A 22,581-nucleotide genomic window follows, 5' to 3' on the forward strand; every position below is an offset into this window, starting at 1 on the left:
TTAGCAGACGGCAGCGGGCACCGGCTCCGTTCCAGTGCAGATCTCTCTCTGGCTATCCCGCCACACAAACACCGATCCTATGACAAGTCTTTTACTGTGTACTCTGTCAAATTATGGAATTCCTTACCGTCTTCTCTTCGTAAGTGTCAATCGGTCGCATCGCTAAAGGCGAATTTAAAAAAGTTATGGCTTTCTGACGGAACTTGAAATCTAAAAGATGTATGCGGTTAGGTAGTTTTAGTATATATGTATTGTATCATATACAATGTATTATATGTATTATATATTTTAAATATATATAGTTGTTTACATATTTGTTATATTTCATATCCCATACTTTGTATATAGGTACATAATTATAGTAGGATATAGGTTTACCTATCTTGTAGGATATTAAATATTTTATCTTTATGCCGTTTAGTACAGCTTTTATGTCTACCGTTCTCCAATTTTCCCTCAACTGCTCAAGGGTTAACTGGAAGAGATCCCTGAAAGGGATAAGTTCGCCTTTGTACTAATGATGTGTGTTCTTTCATGTTTTATGTTTCTTTTTGTACAATAAAGTATTTTACTACTTACTACTACTTACAAGGGGTAAATGCAACCAACCACCCATATTGCGTTTATTTCGTAATTTCACGAATACGATTGGTCGGAACGCCCTCTACGAGTAAGTATGTTGACGTTTTATTTTACAAGTAGCTCAGGCTTTTGTCACTAGATGACGTGACGGGAGCTCTTGTAATAGGGTACAGCCCCCTGACCATGCCAATCGCTAACGCTCCGTAGCGAACGAACGCAACTGTCACTGTCACACTAATAAGGAGGAGTGATAGAGAGACACTAAGCGATTCGATGGCGAAGCGCAAGCGATCGTCACCTTGGCTAGGCCGCCTGTCCTACTAGTCAAATCAGTTTCTTTTTTAGAACTGTCAAAACGATTTGCCAATATGGAGTTTAAATGCATAATTATATTAATTATATATTAAAAGTGCACAAGTGACGTCACGGTCAAGTCACCTACTATTTTTAGTTATATCCGATTTATTAAGCAGAAATTGTGTCAAAAAATAACTGGTGTCTATGTGTGTCCGAGACGCGAAGGGACACAACAGGCTGACAGATAAATAAATAACAGGAAACGTTGTTGTTTAAATAGACGCAATAATCCCATAGTGGCATTTATCCCGGTCGACCTTGCCCTCATATACCTAGTACGTTGCAAATTGCGGTGTAAATTGCGCTAAATGTTATTATTACATTTTAGCTATTTGCGTAGGTATGATAAATATCAGACTAAATATAGGTTTCGCAAATGCTTGACCGTTATTGTTTAGCAAAACGAGTGGTAGGTGTCAATAATGAGTAAAAAGGGAAAGTGCGAGTCGGACTCGCGCACGAAGGGTTCCGTACCATAATGCAAAAAACGGAAAAAAAAAACGGTCACTCATCCAAGTACTGACCCCGCCCGACGTTGCTTAACTTCGGTCAATAATCACGTTTGTTGTATGGGAGCCCCACTTAAATTTTTATTTTATTCTATTTTTAGTATTTGTTGTTATAGCGGCAACAGAAATACATCATCTGTGAAAATTTCAACTGTCTAGCTATCACGGTTCGTGAGATACAGCCTGGTGACAGACGGACGGACGGACGGACGAACGGACGAACGGACGGACGGACGGACGGACGGACGGACGGACGGACGGACGGACAGCAGAGTCTTAGTAATAGGGTCCCGTTTTACCCTTTGGGTACGGAACCCTAAAAAATCGTGAATGTTTAAATCAGTGCCTGGCCGTTGTCACAGGCACAAAATTACAATGAAAGCATAATAAAAGTATTTCACATTTGTTTAACCTTCTTAGAGGGGTAGAGCTACCTGACAGCATCTCACACGATACGAGTACGGTAGAATCGAAAAAACATCCCCACTTTACGTATACCGCTGAATACTCTATGGGCTCTATCCAGTCTATTATTATTCTCTTGTTTTTAGGGTTCCTTACCCAAAGGGTAAAACGGGACCCTATTACTAAGACTCCGCTGTCCGTCCGTCCGTCCGTCCGTCTGTCTGTCACCAGGCTGTATCTCACGAACCGTGATAGCTAGACAGTTGAAATTTTCACAGATGATGTATTTCTGTTGCCGCTATAACAACAAATACTAAAAACAGAATAAAATAAAGATTTAAATGGGGCTCCCATACAACAAACGTGATTTTTGACCAAAGTTAAGCAACGTCGGGCGTGGTCAGTACTTGGATGGGTGACCGTTTTTTTGTTGCATTTTTTTTTTCATTATTGTACGGAACCTTTCGTGCGCGAGTCCGACTCGCACTTGCCCGGTTTTTATTTTACCACTATCGCAGGCATTTCAGTTTTCTAGTAGTATACTAATCATTCAGGAGAACCGTGGACAGACAAACATGGCGAAACTATAACGGTATTACGGGCCTCCAGATTCATTACCTAATTGTAAAGAAAACTTTGTCTTTTCCTGTGCATTGAGTTGTTCAAATAATTTCATCCAACATTTAGGACCAGTTGCACCAACCACAGTTAATATACTGATCAACGTCACGCAGATGAGATCTATGAAATAAAATTTAGCGAACGCTTTAACGGTGACAGACGGTTTGGTGCAACTGACCCTAAGAGTACCTAAACTTGTAGATAATATATACGTAGACTTAACTTTATAGAATTGCTAGAACCATAGTCAATGAAAAGAAACCAATACCTGAGGGAAATTTATCCAGTGAAAAATTTGCATGTAAATACTTAAGCTGAGGAAAACATTTTTTCTGTAGTTCTCCCTTGCCGAGGCCAGTCTTTGCCTCCTTTCAGAAACATTTAGTGTTTGTTTTATAGTTTATATCATATTGAATATAATTATTATGACTATTATTCGGTCGGACACAGGAACCTGCCAACACAGGATTTGGCCGACCACTTTTTTTTACTGTCCTCAAAAGCAGCTATCCTACTATACAAGTTTCTTTCTATTTTTCGTAAAGGTTTTTTTTTGATGAATTTGTGTACCACTTTTTTGCCATTTGCCAAGTTAAGCCGCGGCCGAAGTAAGTAACATTCTAAATTATGTATACATAGGTACGTACCAAAATTAAGTCTAAAAAAATATCGAAAACGAAAATAGTAACGTCATAAGTGCAGTTTCATATAAAGTTGGTCAAGCAGATCTTGTCAGTAGAAAAAGGCGGCAAATTTGAAAAATGTAGGCGCGAAGGGATATCGTCTCATAGAAAATTTGAATTTCGCGCCTTTTTCTACTGACAAGATTTGCTTGACCATCTATAAATTCCATAGCGGCTAACGCTTCGACAGTTCGAAAAAAGTACCTTGGGTACAGGCACCTGCAATAATATGTTACACAACGAAGGCCGCAAAAATATCTGACACGATCTTATTTGTAGAGCCATAAGAGCGTGTCATATATTTTTGCGGCCTTCGAAGAGTAACATGTTATTGCAGGTGACTGTACCGTTTGGTAAGTAAAAATTGGTAACCATCAGCTTCGAAACGGGAAAAAATCCCAATCGGTAACAGGCTTTAAAGTGAGACTTTTCCATTACCACGTAACCACGGTTGGTACCCAGCTTCGAAACGGGAAAACAATTCCCACGTTGTAACTGGTTACAAAATAGGACAATTACATTACCGATTCGTAATAAAACCACGGTTAATTGGTAACCAACTTCAAAACGAGAAAATATAATCGACACGAGTTGCGAATTACCTTTTCGCACATGTAATGTACCATCACGCTCCGCGATTGTTGCCCCATTTAGGGTCCTAGCTAAATTGGTTGTTCAATACTTACGCTATAGAATTTCCAAGTTAGCAAGAACCCTAAATGGCATAACAATCCCGTGTGGTGATTGTACAACGTTTTACAGTACATATGGCCCTTTAAATTTTCGACATACGCACGTATAGCACGGTAGCACTATTAGGGCGGTAAATTAGCACCATATGTACTGTAAAATACATCACATATAATATTTAACTTTTTACTAAATTTTCTTTCAACGTCAACATTAGTTAACCATACAAATTTTATCGATATCGAATCACCTCTGGCGGATACTGGTATTAGGTATTTGTCCAGCATCAGTCATAGTATTTGTTATACATAGGTACACATCATTGGCATTGGCTGGCGTAGAATGCGTAGGCAGAGACGTCGCTTTTGCTGACGTTAATCTACGCGATCCGTAACGGCGGCTGCCGTAATGACAAAACTGTGCGAATCAATAAAGCTTGTTTTAAGGAAAAAGCGGTTAAAACGTGCCTTACCTTCAGAAAGAGAAATGTAGACTGAATTTATTTTTTGACACAATTTCTATTTCATTAATCCTATAGGTACCTATAGGATTTCATATAAATTCCATAGTGGCAAAATTTTTTGACAGTTCGAAAAAAGATACTTTTTTGACTAGTAGTCAAACACCCTATTGTTTGATTTGATTCGGACCTGTATTACTCGTAGTCATCTTGTTCCGTAGCTTTTTTTAGCTATCAAAAATACTATGATAGTATAGGATTCGTTAAATAAGAGGCAGCCTAAAACGTATTACCTAAATGAAGTTCTAGCGTTTTGCTATTTGTCGGCTGCGCTTTGGTTCTAGGGATGCCGTACAGTCAACTGTAAAAATATGGGTGTAGACAACTTACTCAAAAATATGTCCCATAGTTCTTAATTCGCTGACATGTTTTTGAGATGATTGTTGCACCCATATTTTTACATTTGACTGTACCTACGTAGCTTTCAAATACCGTGAAGTACCAAATCGTGGGCGTATTCCAACGTGTGGGTGGTGCACGCTTATATTTATAAAATTTTTATAAATAAAGTTGTTGGGCGATCATGATTCCGTATGTATTAATATTGCATGATAAGATTCATAACATGCGAAGAAATTTCTTGATAAAGTTAACGGTGATATCGTAAATAAATTATCTTTAAGTATACATTTTTTTGAATATATTTCAAATAAATCGTAAAATATACTGGGTTCCGTGCTTCGTGTAAAACAGTAGGCCTATCATCGACCTCTTCCGGTTTTATGATATGAGATCAGTCGCAATACTAGCGCGGACAATGTGCTCACATCTATCTGATACATGACTCTATGGAAGCTCCGCCCCGGGCACGGCCCGGTCTAACGTGAGTCATCCTTTACGAGGCGTTATCTGACTAAGTAACTACAACGTAGCCGTACCTACGCTTTTTGCCATATTATTTCCATGTAACAGATCTGTAATAACAATCAGTAAGTAAGCGAAGCCGGACTTGACTAAACTATAAGGGTTCTTCTTAGTTGTATACGGAACCCTGTTAAAAAAAAGGTGAGTAGGGTTGACACAGCAGCCGTGCAATATAAATCGGAAAGTTTGTTTACAAAGTGTATCTATTTCCGATCAGGCGAAGAAAGTGACACGGGGGACGCAGAAGGTCGCCAATCGTCCGAGAACTCTCCTTCGAGGCAGCGGCGGGGGGGCATTCTCAAAGGCGGGCGTCTCTGGAAGTCGCTCGACAACGACAAGGATATTATTGAACAGGTGATTTCCGCCCACTTTATTTAAAATATCAAAGAACCTAAACGTTGCTCTTTACCTTACATACTAGGCTCTAGGTGAGTTGAAACTAAATTAGTTTTTGACATGATTTTATTAAAAATGATGGAGATATACTTACTTAATGATAGTTCTGCAAGTATGGAATGTTTTATTGGAAATATCCTCCTCTTTTATAATATTAATTTTGGTTTCTTAAATATTAATACTTTTTGAGATATTGGGGAAATAAAAAATATCTACTTTTTTCCTTCTTTTTTTGTTTATAACTTTTGATATTTTTTGTGTGCTAATACACGCTCGAATAAATTTTTCTAGGCATCATGACGAATCTAATGAGGTATCACACGTATTTTTAGGATTAGTATCTCTATTTTTCACCGTTTTCAGTTTCTCGACCAGACTATAGAAACTGAAGACCAACCTAGATGATATAGGCCAACTGTGGTCTACGCTTTTTACGGCCAACCTACAGAACGCAGCCCACCTAGCATAAAAACAGTTGGTATAGTGGTGAACAATCTTGAAATTAGAATTTTTTGCGTGAATTGAATTATGGTGCACGTACGAAGCGAGACGCCCCGCCCGCGCACAGGACTGCTAACTGATATGATTCCAATATCATTCTAATATCAGTGCACGTGCAAATTTGCCTGTAAATTTCACAAATACGTTACTCATACAATATGAGTTATATTGCAGTTGCAAGCTTACTAGAAAATCCATATATCTCTTTTCTTAGAAATGATACATAAGTACAATAGTTTTGCTGACTGTACATACTACATAGTTCTCACAATCTTACTTGCTATTTTTGCCAGGTTCGATGATGTAGGTACGACATAAATTACGAATACAAAATGTTATTTGTGGAATAGGATTTATTATTTTTCTATGTTTAGACAATTCTAGTATAGGGCTATTCATTTAATTATCACCTGTTTCAATGTATCGTGCATCTCAACAGAACGAGGATCAGCGTTCAACTACAACGGCGAGCGACGAGGACGGGTCCTTCACGCCGCGCTCGGTGCGTTTCGTTGAGAGACCGAAAGAGACAAGTGAAGACGACCCTTCACAAAGGAGTGAGATTTCTGCTCGGACGTCCTTGTCTGATAGTGAATCCAACATACAAAAAGACCATTCAAATAATACACAGAGGTGAGGATTAATTGTATATTATGATTTAGCTCTACTTATTGTAATAGGCTAGATGATATTTTTTTATGAATGGTATAAGTATCAGTCGATCAGGTTTGTTTTGAGGATTAAATGTATATATGGGACCCATTGTATTAAATCAAATCAAAAGTCTGCAAGTCTGACAATCGTTCTCTACTCGCGAAACGCTCCCAACAAAACGGCAAGCAATAATGTCGTCAATATTTTAGCCGCCGTCTTAGAATATTTCCATTAATTATTGTTGACTACTTCTACGAGTTATAATCAGTCGATTATATAAATCTCAAATCAAAACGAGCGTAAGACACCATTTATCAATAATTACTATCCGGTGAAAGTATCTATGCACCTCGTTGGAATGCGACATCGCCCTAGCGCCTTACGGCTCGGCCACGACATCGGGCGACTTGCGACGGCGGCAGCGATAACCATAGGTTGGAGCGAAACACAGACCAACCCCTATAGACCGACCTTATAGGACGACTCGCGGTCACCGCCCGTATGGTGTATAGGTCAAATATAAGATTGTTCGCGCGCCGCTCCGATCAGTTGCGCCCAACTTAACGACCTGTTAGCAGTGTGCACGAGTCTAAGAAAATAAATCGTAAACTATTGAATTCATTGGGAAGTCATGGGATATTGCAGCGTAAAATGGTGTGGCAAGTCATCTAAGACATCTACTTACGAAACAGATGGAATAACATCCCACAGGAAAGTCAAATTCATTATTTCATTGAATAATGTTTCTTGTCCGCGGGGTTCATTTTATACTGGTCAGTAAGCAGAGGCGAAGTATGTCCGTCCCTTTTCGTCAACTTGAAAATGCAATGCGCTATCCCTTTCCCTTTCGACTAGTGATGTGACGATGATGGTTTTTCAGTTGCGGAAACTTCGTGCTTCGTCATACCGTATTGTACCATTTTAGACATAATATATAGGTAATATGTTGTGTAAGTTTTTTAGAATCCTCTAGGCCAGCGGAGCAGTTAGGCCGCATGTCACGAGATGGACCTGATGATGAACTTCAAAGAAGTGCGAGGGCACTCGGTGTTGGTTTGTGATAGACATATGTTGTATGGGTTTTTTAGAATCCTCTAGGTGAGCAGTTAGCTCTCATGTCACGAGATGGACCTGATGATGAACTCCAAAGAAGTGCGAGGGAACTCGGTGTTGGTTTGTGATAGACATATGTTGTATGAGTTTTTTAGAATCCTCTAGGTGAGCAGTTAGGTCTCATGTCACGAGATGGACCTGATGATGAACTTCAAAGAAGTGCGAGGGAACTCGGTGTTGGTTTGTGATAGACATATGTTGTATGGGTTTTTAAGAATCCTGTAGGTGAGCAGTTAGGTCTCATGTCTCGAGATGGACCTGATGATGAACTTCAAATAAGTGCGAGAGAACTCGGAGTTGATTTGTAATAGGCATATGTTATTGGTCCATTTGAATATGTTTTCAATACAACCTTCTATGACCTTAATAAAACGGACAAAAGAAAATAATTGTATGAGATTTCGGCGACGCTTTTACCTCGTATCAAAAGAGATTGCGATTCTGAGTGGAAATAATATAAAAATTCTAAACTTTAAAATTCATGTTCTGGGTACTTTAAGCAGAAATGCCCTAATATGTTAAGTAAAAATTTCAGGTACATTGTTAAATTACTTAATGAAATATTAAATTAATCAATATAATTATTAAGTAAGTTTACTCTAAGTATACTAAATTGGTAACAATTTTACCACAATACATTTCGGTATCACTGGTAGCAGTACCCACTACCAGTAATGAACATGTCCCATCCCTACGCTTGCACGTGTCAGCGCGCCATGTTTGAAACGACCAATCGCAACGCCGTGAGCACCCCTCCCGCACCTCACAGTTTGGTGATTTGCGTCGGGAACAAAATGGCCAATATTAAGCCCCTGCTACACGGCAGCCGACAAGCCCCCAAACCGCGTGGCCTTGGTCTGTCCTGGACCGTGTAGACAGTTGTTACCAACAAAATTTCGTTTGACCTCCGGACGCCATTGGCATGCGAGCGCGCGCCAGCGACCGCGGTCTGAGCGGTCGGTCCGGAACCGTGTAGCCGCCCGACGCCGACCGCACTAGGCCATTTCGCTTGAAGGACGCGCGTGTGCGCTCGTGTGGTTAATAGCCATGCCATGGGTACTCAGTAGCATTTATAATAATTCATCAAATACTTTCCTCTTCATTCTCAGAAAGTTATGTATGTCCCCGTAGCGTAGTCCAGCGAATTCATTAAGTTGAAATGACTCAACAAATGCCGTTTTTTGAGCCAGCGTTTCATTCATATACCCTTTTCTTTTTTTACAAACTTTTTATTAACTTGCAATATACCTAATGTAAGTATGTAAATATGTTTTTACGGGTCAAATCTTGCAAGTTAAATTAGACCCACTTTCTAGTTTCCGATAGAGCTGAAAATTTGCATACATATATAAGTCGGGTGACAATGCATTATTATGGTACCATAGAGCTGATCTGATGATGGAGACAGGAGGTGGCCATAGGAACCCTGTGATAGAACAACGCGACCTAATTGTGTTTGGGGTTTTTAGAATTGTCTCGACGAGTATTAGATGCCTCTGGAAAGAAAAGTACAGTCAGCAATAAAAGCTTGTACCAAATATTATTTTTTTCCAAAAACTTATTTTTTTGTCATTGCACTAGGTTATGAAATTTGGCACCCCGGCCAATAAGTTTTGCCGCCCCAGAAGTGAAGGAAGAAAAACAAAATGCAATCCGCCAGGGGTGGCATACGCCGCCCTTAGGGCCATACGCCACTGAGTAGGTACTAATGCCACGCCAACTTTCTGAAAAGTTAGGGGCCAATTTGTGCGCTTGCAATACGTGTTGTCCGTCCGCGAGTTCTGAACACACTGTGGTTTGCCACCGTCTAGCCAGACAACTCAGACGGACCCACACACCAAGGACAGACCAAGGTCAGACGGTTAGTAGGCTTGTCGGCTGCCGTGTAGCAGGGGCTTTAGGTTTCTAGAGGCGGTGTTCTGTGGAGCGAAAGGTCCGATCGCTGTGTCACGCTCCAACCTATGGTTATCGCTGCCGCCGTCGCAAGTCGCTCGATGTCGTGGCCAAGCCGTTAATAACGTCACGAGGCGAGGTGCAAAGATATTGTGACCGGGTAGCAGTGGCGGCGCGTCCATAAAACTCGACTCCCACCGGCTTGCCTGTTTTTCGACGTTTGAGCAGAGTTGTAAAGGAAATATGTAAGCCAAATTAGCCCCGGCTTGCCTATGGATATGTTTGACGCGCCGCCACTGCCGGGTAGTATGATATATTCACATTATTTGTTACATGCACTTTGCCACATCTTACATATTCCGCCTTTACTTCAACATAATACATACACAATAGGGAACATGTGCTATAAATACGCTTCTCTTCATAGACTTGAAACTCCGCTGATAGTTTCAACTCAAACACCGAAGCCCAACTCAGCCGTGCAGCAACTTTTCAATAGCAGTAGGCCACCGCCGCCCGCCATCGAGCCACAGTTGGTTACCTCGGAAACTCTAAGGTGAGAACTTTCTTTTACTCGAACTTATAATTTTGCATACGCATTAATATGAGTAATACTCCGTTTTATCGTGTAACATTTTGCTTGCAGTAAGATAGAGGATCGGATTGAGATTTTTCCAAATGTTCGAAAACACTGTCCGTTAGTATGCAATGCATAGTTAGTAGGAGCCAGGAGCCAATGGAAATAAAATCTTCAATTGACGCGAGTTTCATTCTCGAAGTTTTTATCTGTTTGGCTACTTGGATGCTGACTCCGGCCACAGCTGCTGACAGCTTCTTATATATTTAGTTGAGTCCACGCCCCATTTCGACCCTTTCATTTGTATCAAATCTTTATAATAAGAGTTACAAGTCTCACAACTACTAACTAGTAGTTGTAATTCGGCAAACTTATCGATAACGGGAGCACAAAGAGAGCTTTGTGCATGGCAGTCCAGCAATACATTCTCACTAACTCGGTCCGTTTGATTTGATATTGGAGCATTCCTTGAAAATGTCTACCGTTGTACCGTACAAACACTAATTTTCTGAAGATTGCTGGTACGAGTATAGGTGGTTTTGCTACGACAAAGGATAAATACAATGCTCAGAAATATAATCATCATCATCATCTTCCTCGCGTTGTCCCGGCATTTTGCCATGGGTCATGGGAGCCTTAGGGTCCAACCCAGAGGGTAAACTAGGTCTTATTGATATTAGTCCGGTTTTCTCACGATGTTTTCCTTCACCGAAAAGCGACTGGTAAATATCAAATGATATTTCGTACATAAGTTCCGAAAAACTCATTGGTACGAGCCGGGGTTAAAACCCGCGACCTCCCCAGATTGAAAGTCGCACGCACTTACGGCTAAAATAAAATATAATCATCGATTTAATATTAATACGCAGAAAATAATATTCATTCATGAAGTACATATAATGCTAATACCCATTACCTACATTTAATGTCAGATGAACCGGACTGACGTAGACGTAGCAATAGCAAGCAAATGTGGTCTAGCTGTGGGCTGTTTATGGATAGAAATAAGGCAATAATATGTTACTCTTCGAAGGCCGCAAAAATATTTGACACGCTCTTATGGCTCTACAAATAAGACCGTGTCAGATATTTTTGCGGCCTTTGTTGTGTAATATACCTATTATTGCAGGTGACTGTACTTGTAGGAACCTAAGAACTGTCATTACGAGTATGCATCTCAGCGGTGTCGCTCGCGGTGTCCGCCAGGTTTCGCATCCTAGACTATAGAACTGTTTCTATTGGCTACCTAGCTTTGAATCTTTTCTGCGAATTCTAGCCAATCACTTAACATGTAGTCATGTAGCACTTGTATGTGCAGAACGCACTTTAATGTAATGAATGAGAACAGTTAAACCCGTATAATTTTCGGTCGATATTTTATTCATTTAGGTGGATGCTACACAATCTGTTCCATATTAAAATTGAGTTTCCGTGTGAATTTCAACCTGCAACGTGTGTATTTTTTCATAATAATTTCATATTTATTTCAAAATATCATAGCGCAATTGGTAATCATGTCCCTAAAGCAATAAGCCTTATTGCTTCAAATATGTGAATCGTGATAATCGTATTGATGTAAATTGTTTGTTTATTAGCTGATTCTTTTTTCTTTTCAACCCATACATTAGTAAAGTGTGTCTTGTCTGAAACTGGATATCTACAAGGTTAAATTGCTACGCGCTACGGCGTAGCACTTCGTAGTGGAGCTGCGTCTAAGAAAAGTATACTTCAGTACCGCAATCTCACTCATTCACGCGTAACTTCTCGTCTTTAGTGAATTTTCGTGTTACAAATGAGAATGATTGTATGATTGCAGAGCTTGGGACGCCGGCGTCAGGCCTAAGCCAGAGGAAGCAGCCGTGCGTCGGGTAGCCGAGAGGAATGCCCTGCGGTGCTCCCTACTGCGAAGCGAAGCGCGGAAGAAACAACAGCCCAAGGTATTTATCCAACTGACAAGGACACCCTAAATAAGGACACTTCTACGAAGCGATTTATTATTTAAATAATTTTCTGTGACGAATCAAACAACTTTACATTAAAAGGAAAACAACTCGAGAGGTTTACCAAGGTTCGATAAACATAACAATAGCATTACTTATACGCCGACAGGTCTGTTTGTAGATAAATATTTTTCAATCACACCCATCAGGGCATGTTCTAAATATTATATTTCTGTGCGATCTCCGAAACATCTTGGCTGTTGGAGATGATTTTAGTAAACCCCAACGCCACAAGTAAAAGCCACTGAACGATATTAGAACACATGAATTTATATTATAGGTACAATCTGTAGGTACTATTGATAACAATTAGGTATGTCACTGAAGTAACAATTATATTCGTACTTATTATCTACACGACACATATTGCAATTACTATCATTGTGATTGAAGACGGATTTCTCTTTATTGCCGGCATCTCTAGCTTCGAATCTTTCTATTTTCTCTATTGTGAGACTTCCTTATAAACGTAGTTTTAAGTGTATCATTCGTTGTTTATAAATTGAATTAACCACTGTATAGATAGCAACGGCGCACTATTTCACGTGTCTCACTGTATTGCAGCAAGAGACAACCTCACTAGCCGAGAGAATAAGACTCCTGACATGCGATGTGGAGGAGGAGGGCGAAGAGCAGCGGGCGTCGCCGGCCGGCGCCGCGGCCGACAAGTACTGTAGCGGCAGCGACAAGTCCAGCGACAAGTCGTACAACAGCGTCGACCGGAATAACGAGAAGGCGTTCGGCAGCGCCTCGTCGAGCTCCTCGTCGTCCACGCTGTCGGTGACGCCCGCTTCGGCCCGCCAACTACCCCCCGACTTGGGAGATGTTCATCAGGAACCACAAAAGGTAATATAACCTCTCGCTCACTCTCCCCCCTTTTCCCCCTATATATATATGTATCTAAAAAATAACTGCATTCCCGTTGCCAGGGAGCGAAAATAGTAGTTTTCACACCACCTATTCGGAAATAGTTATTTATACAACAAGAGATCAAAATTTTGATATTTCTTCGAGTGCTTATTTTGAGTCCCGTGCAAGCGAAAGATTCTATAATAGATTCACGAGCGTAGCGAGAAAAGAAAAAAAAAGAAAGAAAGATAAAGTGACAAGAAGAAAACCTAAACTATTCTTAGAAAATTTTACTCCCATTAATTACTATGGAGAGCGGACGTTTCAATATTTGGTACCTAAAATATTTAATGCACTTCCAGAAAAACTATTTGCTAAAGAGATAAGCCCACATACCTTTAGAACAAGTGTTAAGAAATATTTAATAGATATTTGCCCACAGGAACAGTAGAGAGGGGTCAACTTATTATGGAAACTTATAAAAGTGGACCCGTCTTTGCTGGCCCTGAAGGCCTATCATAGAATAACTAGATTTAAATTTGCATGCTTAGTTATTAAGTTAAAATAATACAGCATGTTTATAAATATTTAACTGACACAAACATGTATATCAAGAGCTTTACTAACTGCCATCAAACTGTTTTGCAGTTTGGCAGTCCTATTTCAATGTGAAACATTTGTACTGTGTCTTATGAAAATAAATAATAATAATAATAATAAGGACGGTACGGTCGACATCTGTCGGGCATGCCGCCGTCCCGGAGAGTCACTCAGGCATATCATTTCCGGTTGCTCTCATCTTGCTAACGGCGAGTACTTGCACAGACATAATCTCGTAGCCAGGATTATTCACCAGCAACTTGCTCTTCTATATGACCTTGTGGACCGCGAAGTACCGTACTACAAGTACTTACCTGCGCCTGTTCTCGAGAATGGTCGTGCCACGCTCTATTGGGATCGATCTATCATCACTGACAGGACTATTGTAGCCAATAAGCCTGATATTGTGATAATAGATCGATCGCAACGTCGGGCCGTGCTCGTTGACATCACCATCCCCCATGATGAGAATCTCGTGAAGGCCGAGAAGGACAAGTCCAGTAAGTACCTAGACTTGGCTCACGAGATAACCGCCATGTGGGATGTTGATTCGACGATCATTGTCCCGATAGTCGTTTCAGTAAACGGTCTAATAGCGAAGAGTCTCGACCAACACCTTCAGAGACTCTCGCTAGGTGGTTGGATCAAGGGTCAGATGCAGAAGGCGGTGATCTTGGACACGGCGCGGATAGTCCGCCGGTTCCTCTCTCTGCAGCCCTGACCACCGGTAGCTTGGGCCTTGCCCCGCTGCTGGCGGCACCCTAGGTTAGGTTTTTTTATAATGTGTTTATATTAATTTTTATTGTTTTGTAAGTGTTTTTATATTTTACTTTTATATTCATATTATAAAATAACCTAACTTAAGATGAGAAATAAATAAAGAGAATAATAATAATAATAAATAACTTTTATCTCGTGTAGTACACAAAATTTTTCACCCTAAGCAGTGAGAACATACCTAGAGGGACAGAGATAATAGAACCCAAGTACTTGTATTAGACCCCGCATGTTGAAATGACATTTGACTATAAAGGTCACTTGAATGTCATTTTGTCTCACTCAGTGAGCAAAATCGCATTTTGTTCACTGAGTGAGACAAAAGTTAAGAAGCAAAGTACCCTTGTTCGAGCTGCTGAGGTGAAAAGAGCTTTTTCTTCCCTGCTAGGAGGGATCAAAGTGGCACTTTTCCTCCCTGCTAGGAGGGATCAAAGTAACACTTTTCTGTTCTAGCACACTATTTTTTCATTTTTTTGCACATTATTTTTTAGCTTAAATAATTTGTTTAAGCATCAGATTGTGTCAACACTAAGATTTTTTTTATTTTCCTCATAGTTGATGTGAAAAGCAGTATGTGTCATACGGTATCAAAATTATTTCGTCTTGGGCGTTAACACTTGAATCCCTCATTACGCTCAGGATTCTACTTTATTGTAGAATCCATCGCTTCATTCAGGATTCAATGCCCTTGACGGAAATACATCATTTTGGTCCCTTGTAACACAAACTACTATTTCCGAATAGGTGATGTGAAAAATCCATTTTCTGATTAGGTGATGTGAAAAAAGATGTGGCTGTTTTGGATGGTCAATTTTTTTTTCGTATTCAATAAATGAATGATTGTGGTGTTTATGGTTAGATTTGCTCAAGTCGCACCAACTAGTAAAAAAGTTAAAACAGGAGTGTTCCTCCTAGGGCATGCAGTACCGGTTCCGGTACCAAGAATTTCATTTCCCGGTTCTAGGCATGGCCGGAACCGGTATTCCCGGTTCTTCCCGGTTCTCAAGGCATATTTTGAATACTTTTAGGAAATTGTTTGTGTTAGCGTGCAATCTTTATGAATGACTTATTTTGATATAAATATTTGCATAAGAATTAATAAATGACTTATTTTATAAAAAAAAAACTTAATTGGCGTTCCAACCTATTTTAAGAAAAAGGCCGAGCCTCAAGGCCGTAGCGTAGTCGATGCACGGCCTGCCGGCACGAATACCCACTTTACTAGGTTAGTTTGTTAGGTTATTTGGGTCCCCTGTTTCATAGCACCATTATTAAATAACATTTAATGTCCCGAGCTAAAGTACTAAAACATTACTACTACTGAATTGGGAATAAATAGTCATATGATGAGAACCGGGAAGTACCGGTACCGGGTCTTCAGTACCGGTTCTTTTAACATTATAAAATTCCCGGGAATTCCCGGGAATTTGAGAACCGGTAATTCCCGGGAGCATGCCCTAGTTCCTCCTTTCCCACAATGTTATTTTTGTACAGCCAAGGCCGGAGCCTCGAAGACAGTTCCTGTCGACGCTAGCGCCACTGACGGCGTGCGTGGGGAGCGCGGCGCACCACGAGGGCTTCTATTACGTGCCGCCCGGCGAGCGCACCTCGGCCTCTACCAACATCGACCTGCAGGAGCACAGCGACGCCCCGGCGCCTGACGTCGTCGCTGGGACCCCGGGTACGACTATCTTGTCACTCTTTATGCAATTATCTATAATCTACATACATGTAACTGACGTGAGATCCTTAAAAAAACAGTTATTATCATTATTTCACCCTGAATTCGAATTTGCCGGTTGCCCAAGTGAAATCTTGACTGCAGGTTAGATATATTCAAGATTATTAGATATATTCAAAACTGTGTCCTTTTTCTTCCAGTTTCCTCCAAATGTTTACTTGACCTGTAGGCCTAGCACAGATTTGTTAGAACACTTTCTCGCCGACGAGATATCTACTGTCGCGCCGCTCCTGTGCTAGGCCTAAAATATAAAAGCAAAGCACAATCAAGTGTAGTTTTCTGAAATGCTCCCAGCAAGCGTATTATGGATGGCTTTCTCTACGTCAGCGGTCGGCAACCTTTTAGCAGCCAAGGGCCACATAGTAGTTAAGGAGGTTGACGCGGGCCGCACTTTTGTTAATATGTGTGACTTTATCAGACATTGTTGTTTGACAATATTACATACAAGACTCGCGCGCTGTAAGTGAGAGGTTCGCGGGCCGCATGCGGCCCGCGGGCCGCTTGTTGCCGACCGCTGATCTACGTGATAAAATAACTGTCAGTTTTTAACACCGCGGGATAGAATGTGACTGATACAGTTTTATCACGCTGTCACGTAGACAAGAACGACCATCATATCCGTGCTCGTGCTGCACTATTCCCATTATCGTATTCTGACTAACTGGATGAATCAAGCAGTGTGATATTACATCGATAAAAATTTAATTTTGTATGACAATAGATTTAATGAGAGTGTAATAAACCGTCGTAAGCTGTTCGACTTTTATTTCATCCCATAAGCTTTTAAAAGCAAAACAAGCTGAGCTAACTTAATTTTATAGACCATGTTTGTCTGAAATAAATGCATTTTTTTTTATTAGTCAACTCCTGTAATATGGAGCGCGAACACTGCGTAGGGGGCGCCACTACCACAATTCATCACAATCTGAGGGTGTCTTTTGGTATCTATAAAATATCACTCCGGTAATTCTACCGCGAAACAAGAAAATCTAAATTTCGTTATCTAACCTTTCTATCGCTCTTGCATGTTCGAGAGATAAAGAAGCAGATAACTAAATTTCGATCTTCGCGTTTCGCGTACGCGACGTACTGTCGCGGGTATGTCTTCATAAGCAGACGTCATAGTAATCGTTTGAGGTAATTTGTACCTAATTATCATAAGAATGATCGTTAGGTGCGGGCGACGGCGACGACGGTCTGGCAGCGTTCGCGCGCGCAGCCGGGCCGCGGACCGAGCGGCTGCGGCAGCGCTACAGCCACGAGTCGCAGCCGGCGAGCAGCGACGATGAACACGACGACTACGGTACGTTTGTTAGGTTGCGGTGACACCAACACCAACTACCATATAAGTAATAGTATTTTGAAGATAATGGGTAGGCACAGTCAGTATAAGTATCGTACGTTGTGTCAACGTCCCTTTTGCTGACGGCAGGGTTCCACCGTCGGCCGGCGGTCCGCGGCATTGCCATCAAGCAACAACTAGGAGCGTCCGAAGACATCTTGCAGCAGATGCAGAACGACCTGCAGCCGTCACCCGGCGCCGCGCCCGCGTCCTCCACCCCCGCGCCCGCGCACGCCTGCCAGCGCGCCAACTCCAACTACTCCTGGCCGTACTACTCCGAGGCTAACCTCAACTCGAGGCCTCAGAGCAGAGCCAGTGCCACATCTAATTGGTAAGCGAATCACCTTAGAACAATGGTTCTTCCGAAAGGTTAAAAGTGGTCCGAGGTCTTATCAAGATGTCCTATCGCCATCGCTGTCATTTACGGATATTGATTTTAGAAAAATCAGATATGACTCACCGTTTGTTCCATGGAAATGTGAGTTAAAAAATTGCGTTCATATTAGACAAAAGTACCACCCAAAAGTCCGTTCGAATTTTACCCTTAGACTCTTACTCTAACATTTGTTATCAGGTCGCAGAAGTCGTCCGAGTATGTGTCGGGCCGACAATGCGGTAGCACGCCGGTGCCGCACGGCGACGCGTGCTACGCGCCGGCGCCGGGCGCCGCGTACGCGCACTACCAGCACCGCCCGCAGGACGCCGTCTACAAGAACTGCTCACTCTACGCCAACGTCGGGTACGTTCCGTACAGTACTCCGAGCGGCAGCGGCGATCCGCACTTTTATGATTTTATCTCACGTTCACCAAGTTTTCCTCATCTATAAGTATAATTTCGTTTGCATAATCTAGTTTACAAACAACTGTTATTTATAGGTACTTAGGTATTTAGCTTTCGATAAATAACTTTTTAACTACCTAGTTAGACAACGCAAACGGCACAGACAACGTTAGAATTATGAAATATGAATCGTCGGATCGTTAAAATTGTTACAGTCCATTCAGGATTCTTGAAAAAATGTCATACATTAAGGAAAATATTGAATATTAGAAGACTACGGTTTGTCATGGTGTTGTTTAAAATTTTTGCTGTTTCGTTTGTTGTCAATAACTGTGCCGGTCGCTAGTTCTGCTTATTTGTGATCAAAGTATGTTTGGTCGGTTTTCCAGGTGTTCGGACAGCAGCCAAGAGCTGTACAGCTCGCAGACGAGCTCGGAGCAGACGTCGCCGGTGCGCGCGGCGCGTTTCCGCCGGCCGGAGTCGCCGCCCCCCATCCGCAACCACCACCAGCTGCTCTACGTGCCCTACAGCAGCCACTACCATTACCAGCACCACGACTACACGGCGCACTGGACCGCCAACGACTGTGAGTTCATATTATACTTTGTTAATACTAGTTCCACTAGTAAACACTAAATCAGAATAATTTCCCCAAATATATTTTTTCTTTCATCTAATACCTATATTGGCAAACAAGAGAGATCCGTTACGGGACAGCTTGTAACTTGTAAACCAAGCGGAATGTCCTTCGTAAAGAGAGATAAAAAAAGAGACTTCATTATTTTACAAGTTTCCGTGAAATGGCGTCTGATTTGGAAGACGCTGCTAAAGTAAGGACGCTAAGCCCAAAGAATTTCGTACATTGACCCGCCTGTTCCTATCTCTATCGCACGTGCATAATTATATGACTGTCCCGCCGATGATGGCTGTCAACGCCACAGTGCGAGCGGGACAGCAACCATAACTATGCTATGCGCGTGCAATAGAAATACAAAATAGAGGGTCAATGTACGTATTTCTTTGTGCTTATTAGCGTCCTTTGCATTTCTACTTCATACCTACGTACGATCGGCGGGCTAGCGGCGAGTACGTCAGATCTAAATGCACTATATGTGGATGTTACGCTAAAAAGCAGATGTGTATCTCTTTAAAAAGAGTTTGTAGTAAACTGTTTCCTCGGCATTTGTTTATGGCTGTTTAATGAACGGTTGGACGGTTGTTCAGACACGCGCATGCACTCGTACTACCAGCAGCAGAGCCGCGGCGGCGCGAGCACGCCGCAGCCGACGCCGGCACAGCCGCAGCGCGCGCAGTACACGCACGCCTTGCAGCTGCAGGTACACTTATAGTAATAGTACATTATTGTCGAGGCTCGGAAGTAGCTACTTGCAGGCTGAGGATTCGTTTTAAACGGACGACCTTGGGAGTCCGTTTAATTGAATCCGAAGCCAGCAAGTAGCCTTCCAGCCGAGTCATATATAGTGCTTTTCTCAAAAATGGTGCAAGAAATATAAATATCATAGAAATATTTTACAAAAGCAACGTTCTTACGTATATATTTTCACAGAAAAAAGTAGAAACAATTGAAAAAATTTGCTTTGCCGCCTTTTTATTTTATTAATAAAAAAATAGAAATGTATTTTTCTGCCGAAAATACGCCAACCTATTTGAGACAGCTAAATAGTCGCGGTACTACTCATCTGTTTGGCTGTTTAATGGGCCTGTGCCTTCGTTTGATATGGCCATTTCAACTTTTAAAAAGTTTGGAACTCGACAAATAATGGAATTTGTATGCAACATTGCAGTCCCAAAATCGAGACTGCAATGTTTTTAACTTTTTAATTTTTGACTGACCATAAACTACGCGCTTCGCGACCTATTTTTTAAACGGCAAAGTCGACTTTGCCGTCCATTTTTGAGAAAAGTTATTTACAATTACGGGAATCATACTTTTAAAATCCAAAAATTTTTTTGTCCGATTGAGCGCTAAGCGTCCCCATTTCAGCTTGGACAATAATGTTTGTCGGTCTTCTCCTTCACATGTTCGCATTTCTCAATTAATTGTGATATTTCGTGAGTAGGTTCGATAATTATAATTATATGGAGTTTTTGTCAATTTAGTGTTAAGTATTCTCCAAAACGGCGGAGCCATACATTTTTTTAAAGTTGTGCAAAGACAGATTCGCGAGCTCTATATTTTACAGAGTCACTAGCTTAATTGGAACTTTTCCTTACGTGGATTAAGTTTCATGAAATGTTAGAATAGTAGTTTGTGTTACAAGGGATCAAAATGATATATTTCCGTGAAGGGCGTACATTGAATCCTGAATGAAGCGATGCATTCTAAAGTAGAATCCTGAGCGTAATGAGGGATTCAAGTGTTAACGCCCAAGACGAAATAATTTTTATACCGTGTGACACATATTGCTTTTCACATCAACTATGAGGAGAATAAAAAAATCGTAATGTTGTCACAATTATTATGTTTCAAAATATTATTCAAGCTAAAAAAAGAATGCAAAAAATAACAAAAACAGTGTCCTAGAACAGAAAAGTGCCACTTTGATCCCCCCTAGCAGGGAGGAAAAGTGCCACTTTCATCCCTCCTAGCGGGGAAGAAAAAGCCCTTTTCCGAATAGGTGATGTGAAAAGTTACTTTCCAACCGTTACAAGTGTATACTTTGAGTCTAAAATGAACCAATGTTTCTTGACATTGGAAAGATTGTGGGGCTGTTTTTGAATACGACTAATGTAAAACCAGCTCTGGTCGTACATTCGAATACTGACTTCGGCTTCGCACTGGTCAATCATAGGCTGAAAATTAACAAATATTAAGTAGAATTTGTTAGTTGCCACGGTGTGCTTTCGATGTATTGACCAGGTTTTATGTTTCGCAGACGCTAATCCCAGCCCCGGCGCGATACAGGCCGGTGCCGGCGCCGCAGCCCGGGGGCGGTAAACAGATGATATGCTACTCGGAAAAGGTATGACAATATAACGTAAACTACATCTAGTTTGTAATTGACAGACTATTTTTATGAGGCCTGATCCGTGAGACACTGACATACTTATAACCGGGTCACTCTCGTACCTATATACAGTCGATAATTGCTCGACATGTTTTTTTCTATAACAAGGAGCATTTTCAATAGTACATATAAAGAAAGTATTACAACGGTCATTCTAACTGGTACGATTGTTCCCTGTCTGACGAGATAGGATAACAACAAGAAATAGTTGATGCACCCTACTATAGTCCGACAAGATATTGTAGAAAATAATTGAGCGCGCCGCATGGCAAGAATTTTGTAAGGATTTTTATTAGTTCCATTTTATTTGATGTCTACTATTTTATGTCGCATTATAATTATGGCCCATTCCACAGGTGGCAGCACCGCTGTACCAGCAAGCGCCGGGCTCGCCGTCGCGAGCCGCGCGCGGCGCCCCGGAGGGCGCGCCGGCGGGCCCGGCCGCGGCCGCCGCCACCTCGCCCATGGCGCCGCCCTCTAACCCGGTCTACTACGCCATGAATGTCTGACGGGGGGACTAGGCGAGTATCTACTATACATTCTATATTGTAACCATTCAAGGCCAGCTGAAATGAAAGAGATCACCTGTCCAATTTCTTGGTCCAATGTGCATTGCGTCTCACTTTCTCACTAAGCAAAATGTGAGACGCAAATACACAAAGAAATTAAACAGGTGGAATACCACCCTAAGAAATTTTATATTCCAATTTTTTAAATGTCGATAACCTAATTTAATATTTATACTAATTTTAGTTAGTTAGTACCTACCTAGGATATAATAGACTAGACATAAAAATTCAAAATCGCTCTCCTTCTTGATTCGACTGGCAAATCATATTACTTTTTGGCAACCGGGTTTTTTAACCTAATTAGACCCCACTGAATCCGAATTTGCCGGTTGCTCGATCGAAATCTTGACCGGAAGTGAGATATTTGACATTAAAGGTCCCTTTTTTTAGTTTTTCATAAATAACTCTTAAACGGTGGCGCATAGCAAAAAATGTTCTACTACATAAGTAATATGCATAAAATTGCCTACAAGAAAGATTCAGTACAATTTTTCGCTAGAATCAATATTCAAAGAGATATAACGCGGG

The 22,581-nt window shown here is 41.3% G+C and overlaps 1 protein-coding gene and 1 long non-coding RNA gene across 2 annotated transcripts in view; one reads left to right on the forward strand and one right to left on the reverse strand.

Moving 5' to 3' along the window:
• LOC134804741 (uncharacterized) overlaps window positions 1–21,994 on the forward strand; it is an 83,479-nt gene extending 61,485 nt beyond the window's left edge. Inside the window, exons 4-16 of the mRNA XM_063777942.1 lie at window positions 5,449–5,585; window positions 6,568–6,761; window positions 10,216–10,344; window positions 12,182–12,302; window positions 12,930–13,211; window positions 16,086–16,272; window positions 17,507–17,635; window positions 17,765–18,005; window positions 18,249–18,413; window positions 18,845–19,041; window positions 19,680–19,792; window positions 21,353–21,439; window positions 21,841–21,994. Of these exons, the coding sequence (XP_063634012.1) occupies window positions 5,449–5,585; window positions 6,568–6,761; window positions 10,216–10,344; window positions 12,182–12,302; window positions 12,930–13,211; window positions 16,086–16,272; window positions 17,507–17,635; window positions 17,765–18,005; window positions 18,249–18,413; window positions 18,845–19,041; window positions 19,680–19,792; window positions 21,353–21,439; window positions 21,841–21,993 (2,135 nt within the window). The 3' untranslated portion in view covers window position 21,994. The remainder of the gene's footprint in view (window positions 1–5,448; window positions 5,586–6,567; window positions 6,762–10,215; window positions 10,345–12,181; window positions 12,303–12,929; window positions 13,212–16,085; window positions 16,273–17,506; window positions 17,636–17,764; window positions 18,006–18,248; window positions 18,414–18,844; window positions 19,042–19,679; window positions 19,793–21,352; window positions 21,440–21,840) is intronic.
• LOC134804931 (uncharacterized) overlaps window positions 1–22,581 on the reverse strand; it is a 181,165-nt gene that overhangs the window by 44,451 nt on the left and 114,133 nt on the right. The window lies entirely within an intron of this gene.

Source organism: Cydia splendana, chromosome Z (genome assembly GCF_910591565.1).
Source record: "Cydia splendana chromosome Z, ilCydSple1.2, whole genome shotgun sequence".
NCBI classification, from domain to species: domain Eukaryota; kingdom Metazoa; phylum Arthropoda; class Insecta; order Lepidoptera; family Tortricidae; genus Cydia; species Cydia splendana.